A 17716-nucleotide genomic window follows, 5' to 3' on the forward strand; every position below is an offset into this window, starting at 1 on the left:
TTTTACAGAGAAACATGCCTTTACCTCAGGATACTCTGATAGAAAAATGTAGCGTTCGAAATGCATAAGTTATTGAAAAAAATTCGCAAATCATTGCAAATAAATATAAATTATTGTAAAAAAGTTTAGACGTTTAAAAATTATTAATACCGATTCGAAAAATCGTAGTCGATATATAAAAAAATTTGATTTTTCACAATTAAAATATTTTTATTTTAATCTTGAACAGATTTGAAAAATAAAAACTTTCAATTTTCAACAATAAACTATTTTGCAATAGTTTGTATATATATTTTTTATTTAAAAAATTAATTACTATTCCCTAACGACATCTTTTCTACGGAGTATCCATGACAATGATGTATTATATACCTAATAATAATCATTCATAGTTGCAATATCCCCACTCCAAAAGATAAAAAAAAAGCACGATCATCGTGCAAATGTCTGAATGATGAAACTAATGCCGGTCGTTTTGACGACCTTTCTTCTCTTCTTTTTTTTTAACATTGTTACAGTACAACCTGGATTTCCGAGGTCTGTCGGCGCGCGGGGCCGGCGGCTTGCCGTACCGGGGCGGAGACGGCGTGGGTGCCGACGGCGATGGAAGCGGCGCGGGTGGCGACGGCAGCAAGGCGGGCTCCGCTCCCGGCAGCGATCCGTCTGTCTGACAGTTCGGGATGGCCCGACGGGCCAAGGGGGACGCTCGCCGCACGCGGGTTTCCTTTTTACTCTTCTAGGCTTCTATAATCAAATGCTTGCCCATAACTTTTTTCTTCGATTTTTTTCGACGGGCAAACGAACTTTTTCCTATCTCTTTCATTTTCACGCTGTTGTTGAAAAGGCCGTTACTGAAACTAGAACCATACGAACACCCACGTCCAACGTTTTATGTCTGTTTCACTTTGTTTTACACGGCTGCGTGTGAAAATCGAGGTACGAAAATGTTAGCCTCAGAAGGAGACCTGTTGGGCGGCAGCAGGGCGGTCAGGGACGTACTTTGTGGCAATGGTGAAGCTTTAAGATGACGTGTGACGTGATAATTTACCGGTTGAACATTATTTTTTCCTTGTTTTTTTTCGGCTGTCGTCATCACGACATCTACTGTCGAACACCCGACGATTCAACTTCAACGGTATACCATTATATTTTTGTACAATTTTTTCCATTAACGTTGATAACGATATGACGTTGTTACTGCAAACATTGAAGAGTTGCGGAATCTATGTTTCGAGATACTGTGAACTGGATCTAGGGTGTTCGTCGCATTGATGAAAAAAATGACTTTTTTTATAAATAAATCGTGCCACGAGATGTATTCTCTTCCAGTGATGTACAGTTTCTAGTATAGCATGTAAGTTTAACAGACGCGAGAGAACACAATAAACAATCACTCTGTGAGATCATTCCAACAATCTTTTCAAATGATCGTTTTTTTCGTTTTCTCGGTCATTGTTTAGTAAAAATACAATCGAGCTTCTTTCGTGCGTCAAAGTCTTTGTAGTTTGTATATATTTAATTGTACGCAATCGAGAATAACGTTGACAGAGCATTTTTTCTACATTTCGTCAAAATAAATATATATAGATACGATGTATATGTGTATACACGTATGATAGGCTGCTGAGCCTTAAATAAATTCCATATATATGTAGAATATAATTTTTAAAACAAATGACGTCATTGCTATAAAAAGCTAAAAATATAACAAAAAAGACAAAACAGTGAACTGACTAATCATTAACGAATTAATAAATAAAATAAAAAAAGGAAAAGAGAAAAGAAGAACTTAAAGTTCGAAAATCTTGACATTTAGAGGCATTTAACACTCGCAGATGTTTTTTCCAATTCTGATTGTTATATAACGATATCATAAATGCGTATTATAAATTGCGTTGATGTGTCCTCATTCTTTCGTTGTTTCCTCGCACTATATACTTGTATTACACAGGGTCGGCACAAAACAAAAATTATACGATTTTTCTTTAGTCTAATATTATTAATTATTGTTAAAATAACGAATTATTAGTTTTCCAAAGGAACGTACTCATTTTCAATACGCTTAATCTCTATATTACAATATTAACGAGTGCGAATCTTCTTGTAAACATATGAAAAACTTATTGCTTTTTCAAATACTACTTGAATAATTTTGTAAATCATACATCTAATACACCAATTTATGAAACCACTGTGACAATTGATTTTTAATGCATTGATCTTCTTGAATAAAAGTTCCTAGATATACGTCATTCTTCAAATAATAGACAATGTTGATGTCTTATTCATGCTTATAATATTGTATATACTCTGTAATATATCTTTGTCTTCGATTTAGAATTCAAGTGACATTTTGTTTTCGTTATAACATATAACATTATACATGTGTGTGAAAGCACAAATATTTTGGAAATTCAAATAAGTCACTTTACGTACGAATGAAATTACTTGAATATATATTTCGTTAAAATGTAAGTTATTTGTCAATTTGGTGCTTTCATCTTAATAATTAATAACTAGAGGAGATATAAAACTTTACTAGTATTTTATATCCGTTCAATACTTTTAATAGTTTATCTCCTCAGCTTAATAAACTTTATTCAAAACTACTTCTAGTTTGTAAATAATATAAATCTTAGTATAGAGACAATGATATACCTCTCTCATGTGCTATAATTGAATTAAATCTATTGAATTCTGTTATCAAAAAGTAATCTATTAACAAATATTATTAATAATTAAGATACTTGTACAGAATCGGCATCATGTCAACCATCAACATAATTGCTTTTAAACTATTTTTTCTATATTCTATTTCTATCATTCTGCTTAAAATATTCCTCATATAATCGTATATCATAATTAATGATTCCATCTAAAGCTTCGACCAGGGTTCACTTTCGTATATTACGTTCTAATTAAATAAAATAAAAAAAGAAAGTATTTGTCAAATTACAAGACTTATTTTATAGAGTTAGTACATTTTTAAATGAATGAACATTTAGATAACCGTAAAAATTTTTTAAAAACGATCTACTTAGCGAACGCACATATTTATTCAAGACACAATGGAAAATGATGTTGGTAAAGTCGATAAATAAAATAAACGTTGATACACGATTATTCTATAAACGTAAATGTACAAATTGGAAATAGATAGAAATTACAAATCGTAATTTACCGTGATATAGGTGGACTGCAAATTAGATTAAAGATTTTGTGCCTGCCATTATTCTTAGAATAGTATGAAATGAATTCTTTGATTAAATGTTTCATCACTTGATTGTTATAATCATTAATGAAATCTTCTAAACAATACTTGCAAAAAAAAATAATGTAGTTGTGTCATCTTTCAAAAATAGAAAAAAATACTAAAGAACAAAATACACAACGAATGGAGCTTAAAACTTTTGAAAGTATTGAAATTCTATTCGGAATAAATAAAAAACAAGGAATCATGATAATTATTTCAAAAATTTCATTTGAGTACAAAAAATTATAAAATCTGATAAGTCGATGACAATCTTCTACATATAATTAATTATTTTATAAAAACAATTAATGCACGTAAAATCATAACTACCCATCCTTGCATAATACACGCATTTGAAATAAGAAAATATGCCGTTCTTAAAAATAATTTATAAGAAATTTGAATTTTTCCGACATTTACATTGATGAAAACTCTTCGAATAAAATATTTTAACTTTTTTTACCGTAATTCTGCGCTATTTAGTGATTATTATTAAACTGCTAACAAGAATCAACTTTTTACACAAATATTAAAAATACTAAGCATACACACATTTTTTATACAAATCATTTCACTTAGAAGCTTATCTTTTTGTAAGAAAAATAAAAATATAATTACGGCTTACAAATAAAAAAAATATCGCTTTAGAGGCGCGCACAAATATCGCTCGTTTTAGGTAATACAAGCTTTGCTTAAAAATTTTTAATAGTACCTAATAAAGCTAAAGCATTTTCTATTGGTCCTCTTGTAAAGTTTCGCGTCAAAGTAAACCAAAAAAATTGTCAGCTGATATTCGCAAGCCTAATGTAAATTGCATTTTAAACACTTGTTTATCTTGGGAGAAATGGAATAAAAACAATAAACGCAATCAAGCATGTTAAGCTCGATAAAAATAAAAGAACATTTTTGACTATGCTATATCAATTGCGCTAGTGAAAAAACAAATTGGTCGTCATACAGACATAAGTTTCAAAATGTGCATGTTTGTATATAATAAAAACAATACAACTGGGGAGTAAGCGCTACTATTAAATAATGTGAGAAAAAACAAAGTGTAATAGATACAAGATTATTTGACTGACATAAAATACCAATAATCATATAAAAAGATTATAAGAACGGTAAATATACGTACTGCTGTATAACTTTTCTTTAAAGACAAAGATGGTTAGAAAACTTTTTCGATATGAATATGAAAAAAATAGACATACACAATAGATTATAAAGACGTTATATATTTTGTGAGTAATAGCGAATTTACGGCGAGCGCAAATTTCGAGTCTTACGCTCTCGTAAGATTTGAGGAGTAAGATTTTTATAAAGTAAATAAATAAAGCGGTGTAAATGATCATTACAATAATTCTTCAAATTTATATATGGACAAATAAAGAAAGTTACGTCTTTGCATTGTGTAATTGAAAAATAACCAATCGAATCTATGTTCAATTTATTTGGTTACCTATTCACTGTTTCCAGATTATAACATTAAAAATAATGCGAATTTAAAAAGTTTTGATCAGACAGAGTATCAATATAAGAAATGGTTGCGAATAAAACTATAGTCTTCCTATCGATGCTTATGGATGCCGTTGGATAGCGCGAAATTTTTTCCATTATATGCTGAAACAATTTGAAGTCACTTCGAAGAAAGTAAAAACGGTATAATGCGAATCTATTTGTGGAAAAACGATGTATCTTTTGATTTGTACGTGAAGATCGAAATGAGATAAAAAACAAATGATTTAACGAAATATCTAGAATAGATTTCGTACTTCATGTTAAGCGATATTATTACTTCTTTATGTAACAGAACATCATGACAAATGAAAAAAAAAGCTGACGATAATAAGAACAAATAAATTATTGTATTTGAAATTATGATTTGTGTTTCACTTACCAACATATAAAGTTAGTATAATGAAAGTCCTGACACTCCATAGTTAATTATCAAATATTCTAAAAAAACTGTAGTTAAGGATCAAACCTTGACAAAATCTTTTTTAACAATACTTTATACGTAAAATAGTTATTTTTATTTATTCCTTATTTGCCTTTTCTTTATAACAAGTAAAGTTTTGAACCTTTTTGTGAAGCTTTTCTTTCAGTTGTTTAATATTTTAATATTTTTAAGTTGTTTTTAAAAATTTTTTTTCTAAATTTCTCTAGTATTTATTAAGATTGTTTGTCTATTTTTAATGAGATGTTTGAAAGACATCTGGAAAAAAAAAATGTAAAGTTTTATACAATAGAGCACCTAAATAATAATACGTTTTTCAGTGATGTTCGAAAGCTTTTTTATTTTCTATAATTATTGATTTTTTTGTGCCCACTGACAATCAACTTGTCGATCAGAGCTTGATATTCAAAACAAGTTACCACCAATCGATAAAACAGAAAATTTCCAAAGGATAAAAATAACGTAGGCCCGATCACATCACGCTCCACAGGGGTCGAAAGCTCATGCGCAAAGACAGAGACGAGGGTCAGCGACGTTCACTGTGGACGTGTGTACTACACACTGTAGTTGCTTGGCTGTTTTAGATCTATTCTTGTCTGCTTATGTCAATTGTTTGACTAGTAATAACTACGTTCCTTTTATTTCTGTAAAGATTGATATGAGTTTTTTTTAAAGTTCTGCTAAATTCTTCTGTTGGTGAGTAATCTAATTCAGTTACGAAAGATGTCTGTCAGTAATTACTTTGGTTAATAGTACTGTGATTATATACAGTGAAATAAGCTATAATATGTACTCTTAAACAGTTAACCATATATGTTTTTAGAATGTTAGTTCTGTCGTATTTCTATAGTTTTTTATAAAATAATGATTGAAAAGTTCACGATAGTAGAGTATTTTTTACTAAATCTTTATAGTTATTTTACTAAATGAACAACCACTAAATGTTTATAATCATCTTTTAATATTTTTACGTTTTTGAAATCATCGACAATAACATTTTAATAAATTAGTAAATATGTCTATATTTCAAAAAAAGCTTCAAGTTTTAAATAATTCTAATTTCTACATATTCATAGAATATTCATAGAACTCTAGAGGAATTCATTCACCAAGTTTTGATACATGCCTATGCAATAGCTACTCTAAAAACACCAAATGATCAACATGTTTAAAAACAAACATTATATAACCAATAAACTAATTAATAATTATAATCTTTTTCCAGCTTATCGGTGTATTGGAAATTGTTAAAAGAAAAATTTTCATAATTATGGCAGTTGCGTCAGAAACTCTTACACTCGGAAGAGGTATGTTATGTTTTTCCAAACTTTAAATATTTTTCTCAAGTTATGAATCATTTACGATAAAAATTTTCTCAATTTCAGACATCAAAAGATCAATTGAATTACTAGATAAACTTCAAAAAAGTGAGTTATTGGTTATTATATACATCAAATACATTTATGACAAATCATAATAAATTTACATATTTTCATATATATCATGAATGTTCAACGAAAAATTTATTTATTGTTTACAGGTGGGGAAATTCCCGTAACAAAATTAGCTACTCTTCAGAAAGTTTTACAAAGTGACTTTCTACATGCAGTTCGCGAAGTCTATGAACACATTTACGATACTGTCGATGTTCAGGTATTTCTTCAAAACTACTTCGCCACACATTTGAAAATTGAACAATTAAAAGTTTGTAATTTTATAAAAAATGTTTCAGGGCTCACAAGACGTTCGAGCTTCAGCAACAGCCAAAGCAACGGTAGCTGCATTTGCTGCAAGTGAAGGGCATGCACATCCACGAGTGGTGGAGTTACCAAAAACCGAAGAGGGTCTCGGTTTTAACGTAATGGGTGGTCGTGAGCAGAATTCTCCAATCTTTATATCTAGAATTATCCCGGGTGGTGTTGCTGATCGACATGGTGGTTTGAAACGTGGAGATCAATTATTATCTGTTAACGGAGTGGTAAGTATATTAGCAAGTAAAATTGACGATTATAAATCTTAATACAGAAACAATTGTTTCAGTGCGTTGAAGGAGAAAATCACGAAAAAGCTGTAGAATTGTTAAAACAGGCTCAAAACTCGGTGAAACTCGTCGTACGTTATACCCCGAGGGTTCTTGAAGAGATGGAGATGCGTTTCGATAAACAGCGATCCCGACGACGTTCGCACGTACCTTAAATGGATTAAAAATTACAAAAATCAAACTCTCTATGTGAATCAAAAAACTAATTATTCACAAGTACCTTTGGTAGGATCGATACCTTCTTTGTAGATTCGTCGTAGATCTACGAGTTGGACCAACTTTTCATTGTCATTGGAATACAATCTTATGGAATTTTAGATCTTTTAATACTGTACCCGTGTAGCATATAAAAAAAGAAATCTTATTCGTCAAATAATGGAATTGACTTGTCTGCTCACGTATTCAGTCGCATAACTATGTTAATAAATTGTATGTTTAATCCAATTTTCAAATATTTTCTATTTTTTATTGATTTTTAGTTTAGTAATTTCTGTAGTTTAGTAATCTCTCGGTTTGAAACGTTTCTCATTAGAAATGTGCCAATTACTTTGAGATTTATTGTTTCAATTTATTTTATCATTTTAATCAATGGTAACTTAAAAGATAGGGGATTACGTTCTACACAAACTCGTTGTAATGTGTCCAGATTTATTATTTATTTAAAATTTTTTAGATTTTATATCAAATGATTTATTTTCAAAAAGTTATTTTTAAATTGCTTTTAGTTTTGATGTAGCCAATACAATTCATAATATATTACTCAAGTTTTCGAATTAAATAGCTGAAAAAATTAAATAATTTTTAGATCTCTAAAATATATTGCTCACTTTGTCATCGAGTATGCTGGTTTAGTTATCGAACAAACAAAGAAAGAAGAGGAGTAAACAAAAAAAAACATTTTATAACCCAGCAATATCAAACACTAAGAGAAGTAAACTCGTCGGGAGGCCCGTCTGGGGATCAACAGTAAAAAAAAGACCAGCTGCAGTCGCTGAATAAGAAAAGACGGCCGAGCTCACCGAGAAAAAACGGTAAAACAGTTATAAAAACAGCGCCGAGAAATCAATTATTCAATCGGGAGGAAGCGCATAAAGAGATGCGCTCTCGTAAAAAGAGGAAAAGTCGTCGTGTGCTTTTTTTTGTATATGTCGCCTTATAGGGTAACCGACACCGTAAACTCTACGGTGGCAGTTAAAACTTAGATAGCGGCCAAGCGAGTTATCAAGGAACGGACGCGTTTAACGGTTATAGGAGACGAAAAAGCACCCACGGCTATTAAGGGACACGCGCGAGCCCGAGTGGGACGACGCTTTGCATTTTTTAGTTACTTGTACTTTTATCTCGTAAGTAGCCGAAGACGTGTTGATAAGAATAGTTGTAATTTCGCTTTCTGATCAAATCATCAATGGCGAAAAACTTTAATAACTTTTTTATATTCATTGATACAAGTAGTCCAGAAATGTCTAACGATTGAAGGAAAAAAAATCTAAAATGAGAATAAAAAAGCTTTCATAGCAAGATAATGAAAATTCATTTGATTTGGTAATTAAAATTACGTGGGTAATGCAGTAAGCTACTACAGCTACGATTTTTATTCGAAAGTCATGCGTTGGTTTGAACTACCCCACGGTAGATGGCGATGGCAACTACTAATATACATACGTTATTTTTTTCAATGTTGTCAACCTAATCAATATTAATATTATTTCAGATTTATCTTTATTTTGACATATCGGCAACTAAAGAAATTATAATTTACAAGGCGGTGAGTGTTACAATATAAAAAAATTAAATATAAAACTTATTTATTGATGTATTTGCGAAAAGAAACGATTTTTGTAAATAACGTTGATTCACTAAAAATAAATACAAATTCAAGAACAATCAATTGTATTTATCCAATTAATCGAAAGCTAATCCCAATGCTGTTTTCCAAAATAAACAAAATACAAAAAAACAATTTGCTAATATCTCTTAATTCTTTCAGCGAACATTCGGGATATGTATATGTAATTCAAGCCAATCACACAAAACAGACATAGCGATTACATCGAAACAACATTCCTTTTTTCGCCCCTTCTTTCGCAATAAAGGGATGAAAAACGTGGCGCGTGCGCCTTTCCCTTCGTAACACTCGTGAGATATCACTCGGCGCCCCTAACACACACAACTGTCTTCATCAAACATGGAGTATCGCTTTTTTCTTCCACCACCATGGCAATCGTGATCAATGATAATTCAAAAATTATTGCTCTTGTAAGGACGATTCTTCACGTGTTTAGTCGACAATGTTTAATGCTCAAGTGAAGGGGCGTAGTATTGTTTAAACCGGCGATTCTCATGCGTGTCGGACGTACGCTCGTATTTCTTCATTTTAGCTTGGATCCTCTTTTCTGTTCTGTCGAAACGATATATCGATGTAGAGGTTTTTATGATTTTGGAGTACGGTTTGTTTCATTCCTTCTTTATGTATTAGAATTATTTATGAAATATAATTAAGTTTCGATTCATTTCAATGCTTATTGTGTAAACTCATTGATATACAATAGTTTAAGCTAGTAAAACTTTGTTTCGGCGGTACCTGCTTCTTTCAGCGAAAAGAGAAACTGAACTTAATCTTTCTGCATCTCAATGTGAATTCGTTTCATAGAAGCTGTCTAAATTGTTTCACGATTGCTTTTCTCTCATTCAATGTCACCTGTACCCCGATACAATATTTAAGCGTGCATAATCGAAGTCAAAATTCAACAATATAATGTTTTACAACAAAAAAACCCAGAAGAAGAAAAGCAAACCTCATTCAATCTGCATCATTGAATAGAAATCATTTTCTCACAAAGAAAATGAAAAAAGAAAAAAACAGATTGGATCATATAATTTGTGAAGAGTCGAGATTGATAAACAAGGCAATAGGAAAACGAGGCAAAATCCGGCCGTTTGTATTTGAAGCCGGTAGAGTTGGCTTAAATATTCAACGAGGCAGGAGGCGCACAAGCTTGCGTTATATTCCTTTTGGCCTTTCTCTCCTTCCCTATAAAGTTCCCGCCAAGAATTATACTCGCTGGAGAGAACTGCAGTACGAAATCGTAAAGCGTCTGGAAGCTCTATTGTTTCCTCCCGTTCTATACCGAGACTCGCAAGGGCAAAATATGGCCGCGATAAAAATTACGAAATTTTATGGGCCGCAGCCTCTTGTGATGGCGAATACATGATTATCTCAAAGATCCCTAATGGTACCTGTAGTTTTCTTTTTTCGCGACAATATTACATTACACGTTTTGCTGCTGACTGTTAGGAAAATTAAGAGATGTATATTTCAATCTGATGGAGAACTGTTAATTTCTCTGGAGTTCAAGAATATCAGTGTCTAAAGTCAACATCATTTATTTGATGTATAATTGTAGATTCAATGCAATTACAATTAAGAAGGAATTATCCCCATCCTACAACGACAGATATAATCAATCCAATTCGAATAATTTGTGGTTAAATGATTGAATTGTATGCGTCTGTAAAAAAGGCAGTGTAATAATATCAAAAGCACATTGTCTAGTAACGCAATTGAATTTATTCAATCTTATCTTCTTGCAATAGCTAGCGATGGCAGAGAATAGACCTACAATTGTGAAATATTTCTCTAGAACTTTTGAAAATGTCGGTTGTAATATTCTATTGAATAACTCTATCATTAATAAACTTTAGTCTTAGTTTTATGGCATTTACTTTTTTATTTTCATAAAAGGAAGTCTTCAAATAGACTTGTTATTGAATGTTTATGTTGTATTCCAGCGATGTTATTTGAATGATGAGCCGGTGATGTTAAATAGTCACAAGCTTGGAAATAGTTTCAGAGAGATCAATGATAAATGATTGTCAATAGTTTGATAATACTGAATGAAATATTTACTAATAACCGATAGAAAAGAATAGTGTTCGCAATTATGCAGCTATTTTGATACACGATAAGATACTTGTCATATCACTTGTTCACTCGTAACTTTTTTTAAGTACTTTTGCAGCTCTTCAAGGGTGTGTAGTTTATGATGTTTGCACAAAAGCTCAGTTAGTAATACAGGTCGAACAAAGATCGTCGTTATTTTGACTATAAAAATTGCAATATTATTTTTTTTGCTGACAGTTTGAATAGTTTAAAGGTAAGTATCGATAAAATCTAATCATATGTCTCTTAAGTTCGCCAAAACACTTATTAGATTTTCATTTTGTCAACCCTACTTATTTTAATATCAAAAGTATAAAAATATCACTTTTAGGTAAAGTGGGGTAAGGCAAAGCTGAGGTACAACTTTTTTATTAAATTGTTTCAATCTCGTTTTAAATGAACTAAATACATTAATTAATGTACATTGGGTGTAGTCTTAAGCCTGTTTTTAAATAATTAGTGAATAACATTTACGGCTCTAAGCTACGGAAAATACTTGCGAGTTGGCGTCAGTGTATATAAACAAAGAGTCGTAGCTCCAGAGCGGTTTCATATCTTTTTAAATCAATATATTTTTTTAAGAGAAACAAAAGCCAGTCACCAAAGTATAGTTTGCATGTGTCTAAAGAATGTTATAGCCGATTGTCATAGATACCTCCTTTGCCTAGCTTTTTTTAAAAATCCGAAAGTTGATTTCTTGCGATTAAGTGCTCTGAGAATGAGTTTTTGACATTAAAAAATGTTTAATAAGACACATTTAGATAGAATTTTTCACAAGGAACCAGAATCCGTCGTCAGAATTTTAATTGCATGTGTTTGAACGAAATTATCGCTGATTAACTCTTAGGTATCCCATTTTGCTCGGATGTCCTCTAATTGTCACTCAAATTAAGCAACGAATTTCTCTTTTTTAATGTGAACTACTTTAAACAATTATTCATTCGAACAAAGGTTCACCCTCCTATCTTACATGCACATGCATAGTGTGATGGACTTTTGACTTCAACGTAGAATTTTGCTAGGAAAACTTTTCGCTAATTTTAGTTGGGAAATGATTGTTCATGAGTGACGCAAGCAAAACATGAACATCGACATAAAAGTAAATTTGCATTTCCCAAAATAATATAAAACGAGCTCCGTACTTTTGTCCGATAAAAGTCGCGCTTCCGCCGATTCTGATAATGTACCCGTGGGGTTGCCTGCTTCAAAGTGCCTTCCGGCTTGCGAGCTCTGCGTTCGGCAAATTTCATTCTTAATACCAGCAGCGATTTTATATGGATCTGAATCAAAGCTACAGTTCACTCGTCGATGGAGCAGAGAGAAGAAAAAGAGAGAGAGAGAGAGAGAGAAAGCGAGAGACAGACAGACAGAGCTTATACACTTGGGAACGCGTATGCGCCCGCACTCGCGATCGGCTCTTTCTCTGTACACAAGCCTGTTTCATCGGGACCGAGTGCAAAGTGAAAGATGTATCCTCAACGATAATTTCGTTTCTTTGGAGTAATATTTTTTTTATTTCAACAATATCATTTCAACCTGCAAACTATCTCACGGGCACATAGAATCTTTAGCGGTAAGATGTTTTGTGAACAAGCTCAGCCTGAGGCAAAGACGTTACGAGAGAGAGAGAGAGAGAGAGAGAGAGAGAGAGAGAGAGAGAGAGAGAGAGCTCGCACATACATGATTCGCAAACTGTATATAGCGCATATAATATATCCTTATACGCACAATCGAATTTGCCTTTGGGTTCCATTGTTCGCATCTCCATCGATTCTCAAGACATTGTACCACTGACGACGGCGACAATGCGGCGCGACGCGAGGAAATCTGCATTGTCGGCTTACAACGCTGAGAAGCCTAGAAGTGCCTCGGGGACTTTGGATCGTTTCTGCCGAGTTTCACTCTCTACGCGTATTACTCCGACGTTCGATGCTTTCGATATCCATTGAGTTATTCTTTTCCAAAGAGAAACTTAAAATTAGTAATACGTAGCAAAGTTATTTCGGTTATGAAACTGATAGTTGAGAAGGAGAAAAGAAGAAATTTATGTCTGCGTATACCACGAAATGACAAACAATGATTAATTCAGTGGAATAGCGACGTAATGAAACTTATCAATACCATTAACCAGAAATATGCGTACGTGAAAAGTTAATCAGTCACTGAATATCAGTGTCATTAGGCTTATGATCAAAGGAGAATAACAGTAGTTATTGACTTTAGCTAGTTCACTGACATTTGGGAAATAAGGTTCCGGTAAGGTTGCGTCGCAGACTCTATGTCATGAATTATTATCAGATCGGGAATTAATATCTAATCACCCTCCGATTATAGAACTCAGTCGCAGATGATTTGAGTTGAGTCGCCTCTTTCCAATTTCCACAACGGTGACTGCCAATAGCTATAGATAGCTTGTCGACAAACCAAACAATAAACTCTGCAGCTGTGTCAGATTAAATGGAATTTTCCTACTGGTGAAAGAAGACACCGCATCATTCTTTATGAACATGGTGCGCGTGACGCATTGAGTCGCTGAGATGAATGTTGGATATAGGTCCATAGGGTTGTGTCGTGGCAATTAATGTTTAAACGAGATAGCAGCCAGCCAGGGAATGCTTTATTTGCTCTCTCTTGCTCTGTTCTACAACCCGCAAGTGTTGCGGTTTGGTTTGGATGAGGGATATTTATGGTACAATTTAACTCCGTTGCGGAAAATAATTGTCATCCCTCCCGTGAGAGATAAGATTCCGCGGTCTGTCGCCACGATACACGAAACAGCTTGATTAATCATACTCCTTCGGGTGATGCTGAATTACTTAAAACGTCGTTTCGTCTGATCCGTTCAGCGACACAATTTAAATGTTTCGCTGTCGGCGAGTGGCTAATTCGAAAAATTATCTATTTAAGTACTTCGAGCGAAAGTCGACTATAAATTTTTGTTACTTTGACAGATGGGTTTTTGTCACCACTTGGTGTATTTATGGTAGCCTCATTTTTTGTTCGTAGAAACGAATGACGTTTATGACGAAGGGGCATGTAGAAAATTTAATTTAATGTAGGTTTAAGTTCTTGATTGAAAAGAATTCATTAACTTTAAAGTATATCACGGTTAAGTGTCGTAGTATTTATTTCAATTTCAAGGGATCGATTATAATTTGGTTATCGCGTTAGTTTCTTCGAGCTTCAAACAAGAAAGTAGCTTACTATAACTCGTAAAAATTGGACAAAGATCCATAGAGGATCTACTATAAACGTATTTTTTATATATTATTTATATTGTATCCTTTGCTTGGCATTTTTTTAGTACTCATAATCAAGCTTACACTTAAGTATATTCAATTCAAACAATTCAACTAGTTACTTTTTGGAGTGAACCGCTGCAATTTAAGTGAAAAATTGCATATTTTTGGTGACTTGAAAATGAAGATACTGTGTTCGACCTGATTTTTTTAACCTATATTTCTGAATTGCAACAAATTATGTCAACGAGGGCGGGTTCATTTGGAAGGACATGCTTCCGAGGTGGCCTGATTTAACATTGACTTTATTACAATATAACTTTGCGAGCTATTGCAAAAAATGAATTTAAAGTCAGCTTTTATTAAACAAATTAATCTTGTAAGTAACGAGTGATTTATTCACAAGAATAGCCATTATTCAATTGAAGTTTCAGTCGAGTATCAATAATTGGCATGAGTAAATATGCAAGTCTTTCAGGGGATGCAACATTTTGTTGTGAAGTATTCCAAACTATATAAAAGAGCCCAAACGTTCCAATCTTTAAAAGGAAGCGAGAATTGCCAAGAGGAAAAAAAATTGTAATTTCTCCAAAGCTCTCCCTGTTCGAAAGAGAGAAAGACACATACGCGTGCCTCTCTATTGCCACCACAGAAAAAAGGCGGCGCAATAAAGCATAAAAATACAGGCCGAAAATAACCGAGCGGGTAACAAGAAAATAACAGGGATAGCTGAGAAGCCATAGCAATACAATTGTCCCTCTCTCTCGCCGCCGCAGAAAGAGGATCTTTCGCACACGTAGGAGGTCAGAGAGCGAGAAAAGAAAAAAGGAAGGCGCGCGCGCGAGAGAGAGAGAGAGAGAGAGCGAAGAAAAGGGGTGTGTGCGAGTGCGGCCGAGAGAATTCGTAAGAAGAGAAGGCAGGCGGCGCGCACGGCCCCGTAGGGAGGAATTCCGGGGCTACGTTTTAAATTGCTGCATCCCCGGCGGCTGCTTGTTTATGCATGGCTCGGCGTTTCTTATTCTTGGTAACCTCCCCCTTCCTTCAGAACTTTATGTGCCTGGCGTTGGCATAAGTATGCATTCTCGCCTCCTTCTTCCCTTTTTCCGACTTTCTTTCTCTCTCTCTCTCTCTCTCTCTCTCTCTCTCCCTGTTTCGCTCTGCCTCGAGATTCGATTGCCGAGCGAGACAGAAAGAGGGAGGCTCGAATTAGGGCACGCCGGACGTTTTAATCTTGCGATTCTTCGCCACCTGAATAATGGATATGCATTTGGTGTACTCGCGCGTGAGTCTCTCCCGACGTTTATTTATAGGCCGCTCACCTTTTCCCTCGCTCCGTGCCCTCTTCACCGAAATAACGCGCTTGCGGTAGGAATGACCGCTTTTTCGAAAAATACCGCGAGCGAATTCAATTTTCCGAAAAAACGAGACGACGAGTATTTCTCTTATGACGGGGGAAGGGAGACGCACCCAAACAGCGGCGTTGCTGCGCTAATGAAAGCTCGCCTGTGTACTCGATTGGTGTGTTCTCTCATTTGGCAATCTCAATACTGTCTCCGACGTGCTCGCACGTGTGTGTGGGTGGGAAAACACTGGCGCAGAGTCCCCTCCTTTAACTATGGACTATGCTAACAAAGCTAATGCTGCAAACATTTGACACGGCTATGTGCATGCGAACACACGCGCGTGCACTGTGGATTGTTAGGCTAATGTAACGCAGGGCCGTCGATGACGTAGGTGGGATGTGCGGCGTTGCTTGCTTCTGTCCCCTGGTAAGTTCCGTTATTTATTATTACAAAAATATTCGTTTTTCTCGGCTAATTTTCGCAAAGGTAAATTCCAATGTCAGAATGACATTTCTCAGCATGAATACGCGCGGTGAACGCTCATCATGTAATAATGTCATCCTGGCGTTGACCGCTTCACGCGAGGGATAGGGAACTAAGAGACATTCTTGGTGAAATAACTTTTTCATTTCAATCAGAAATCCCACGCACACGCTCGCAAAGTCGCGATCCATGAATAATGAAGCAGAGCTACCGAAACAATGACGTAACTATCAAAGAGAGAAGAAAGTGAGCGACAATCACAACCACGCGACATTCCTTGACTTATTTATTCCGAGGAAACTTTTTGCTAAGACAGAGCGGCTCTGCGTATCTGCGATGACGATGATCTCGTCGACACTCGACAACTCACGCATGTTATTGAAAAATTCACGCAGACGCGCGTGGAAATTCAGAGCAATTATCGCAATTATGCGCTCTACATATGCCCGCAATTAAAAGCTTGTTAGCGGGGGCATCTGGGAAAAGTTTCCTTTTCTTTTCCGAGCTGCATTTCCAAAGCGTCAATTACATTGTTTTCGAGTTTTAAACATGGCTTTACGTCGATTGTCAATTATACATAAAAATTTTTTTGTCGATATTTGCGATCATTTTAATTGCCATACTCGAACTTTTCTGTCCGGCTGTAATCGTTAAAGCGAATAAGTACTGCTGTGTAGCATAAGACAACATTTAATTGGCGAACGTTCTGGGCCGAATAATGAGAAGTCTCACTGTAGAAAGGTAGAATTGTGTACGGGGCGGCTTTATATTCTCAACGTTTATCCTAGGCCGCTTATCCGATGAAATTCTCAGAAGGGCGGCTGCAAGTTACGCAGAGAGCACGAAAAAGACGAGCGCTTCTAATCGCGTGCGGTGAGCATATCGATTGTACAACTACACAGCAACTTGCTCTATTGCTTCCTTATGGAAAAGAAAGCATAGTGCGATTTTTCTCGCGCGCAACTTGCGCGGCCTCTGCATCATTGATACAAACGTGCACACCTTACACGACAAAGTTGGCTGCTTCCGAATGGTGCTAATACATGGCGTTTAATGTCGTCGGTAGCTCGATCGTTGATCGCGCAATCGTTCAGTTCCGCAGCTGACATTTGTCTACCTGCTTCTTTTGTCCCCTACCTCGTTTCTCGTTTGCGTCGACCATTAATCTACATTGTATATCTAACGAATACCTACACTGCTGTTTAATATTTCTTCAATAATAAAGGCGGCTAGTGATATCGACTTGCTGAGACGCCACTCCTACCTGCTAGAACAAAGCCAATTATACAGCCTCAACATCAATTATTGCAATGGGAAATAGAATTTTTATTCACATACCATTGCTACCATTATCAACTGTGTACGGTGATGAGACACCCAAAACACAATCTTCATCGATAAACGTATTTCCTGGCGCCCGCAGGACCATCAACAATATACACACTTCTGAATCCGCAATT

At 34.7% G+C, this 17716-nt stretch overlaps 2 protein-coding genes across 2 annotated transcripts in view; both read left to right on the forward strand.

Annotated features, from left to right (window-relative positions):
• Positions 1 to 5104, forward strand: part of LOC131673386 (alpha-catulin) — a 93872-nt gene extending 88768 nt beyond the window's left edge. Inside the window, exon 11 of the mRNA XM_058951322.1 lies at positions 519 to 5104. Within this exon, the coding sequence (XP_058807305.1) occupies positions 519 to 671 (153 nt within the window). The 3' untranslated portion in view covers positions 672 to 5104. The remainder of the gene's footprint in view (positions 1 to 518) is intronic.
• Positions 5105 to 5750: 646 nt separating this feature from the next.
• Positions 5751 to 7689, forward strand: LOC131673396 (protein lin-7 homolog C-like). Its single transcript, XM_058951342.1, has 6 exons — positions 5751 to 5906; positions 6436 to 6517; positions 6596 to 6637; positions 6751 to 6863; positions 6943 to 7188; positions 7251 to 7689. Exons 2-6 carry the CDS (start codon positions 6481 to 6483, stop codon positions 7404 to 7406), a joined length of 594 nt encoding a protein of 197 aa, XP_058807325.1. The 5' UTR covers positions 5751 to 5906; positions 6436 to 6480; the 3' UTR covers positions 7407 to 7689.
• Positions 7690 to 17716: the final 10027 nt, after the last annotated feature.

This window comes from Phymastichus coffea, unplaced genomic scaffold (genome assembly GCF_024137745.1).
Source record: "Phymastichus coffea isolate CEN01 unplaced genomic scaffold, Cenicafe_Pcof_1.1 PCOF00175, whole genome shotgun sequence".
NCBI lineage: Eukaryota > Metazoa > Arthropoda > Insecta > Hymenoptera > Eulophidae > Phymastichus > Phymastichus coffea.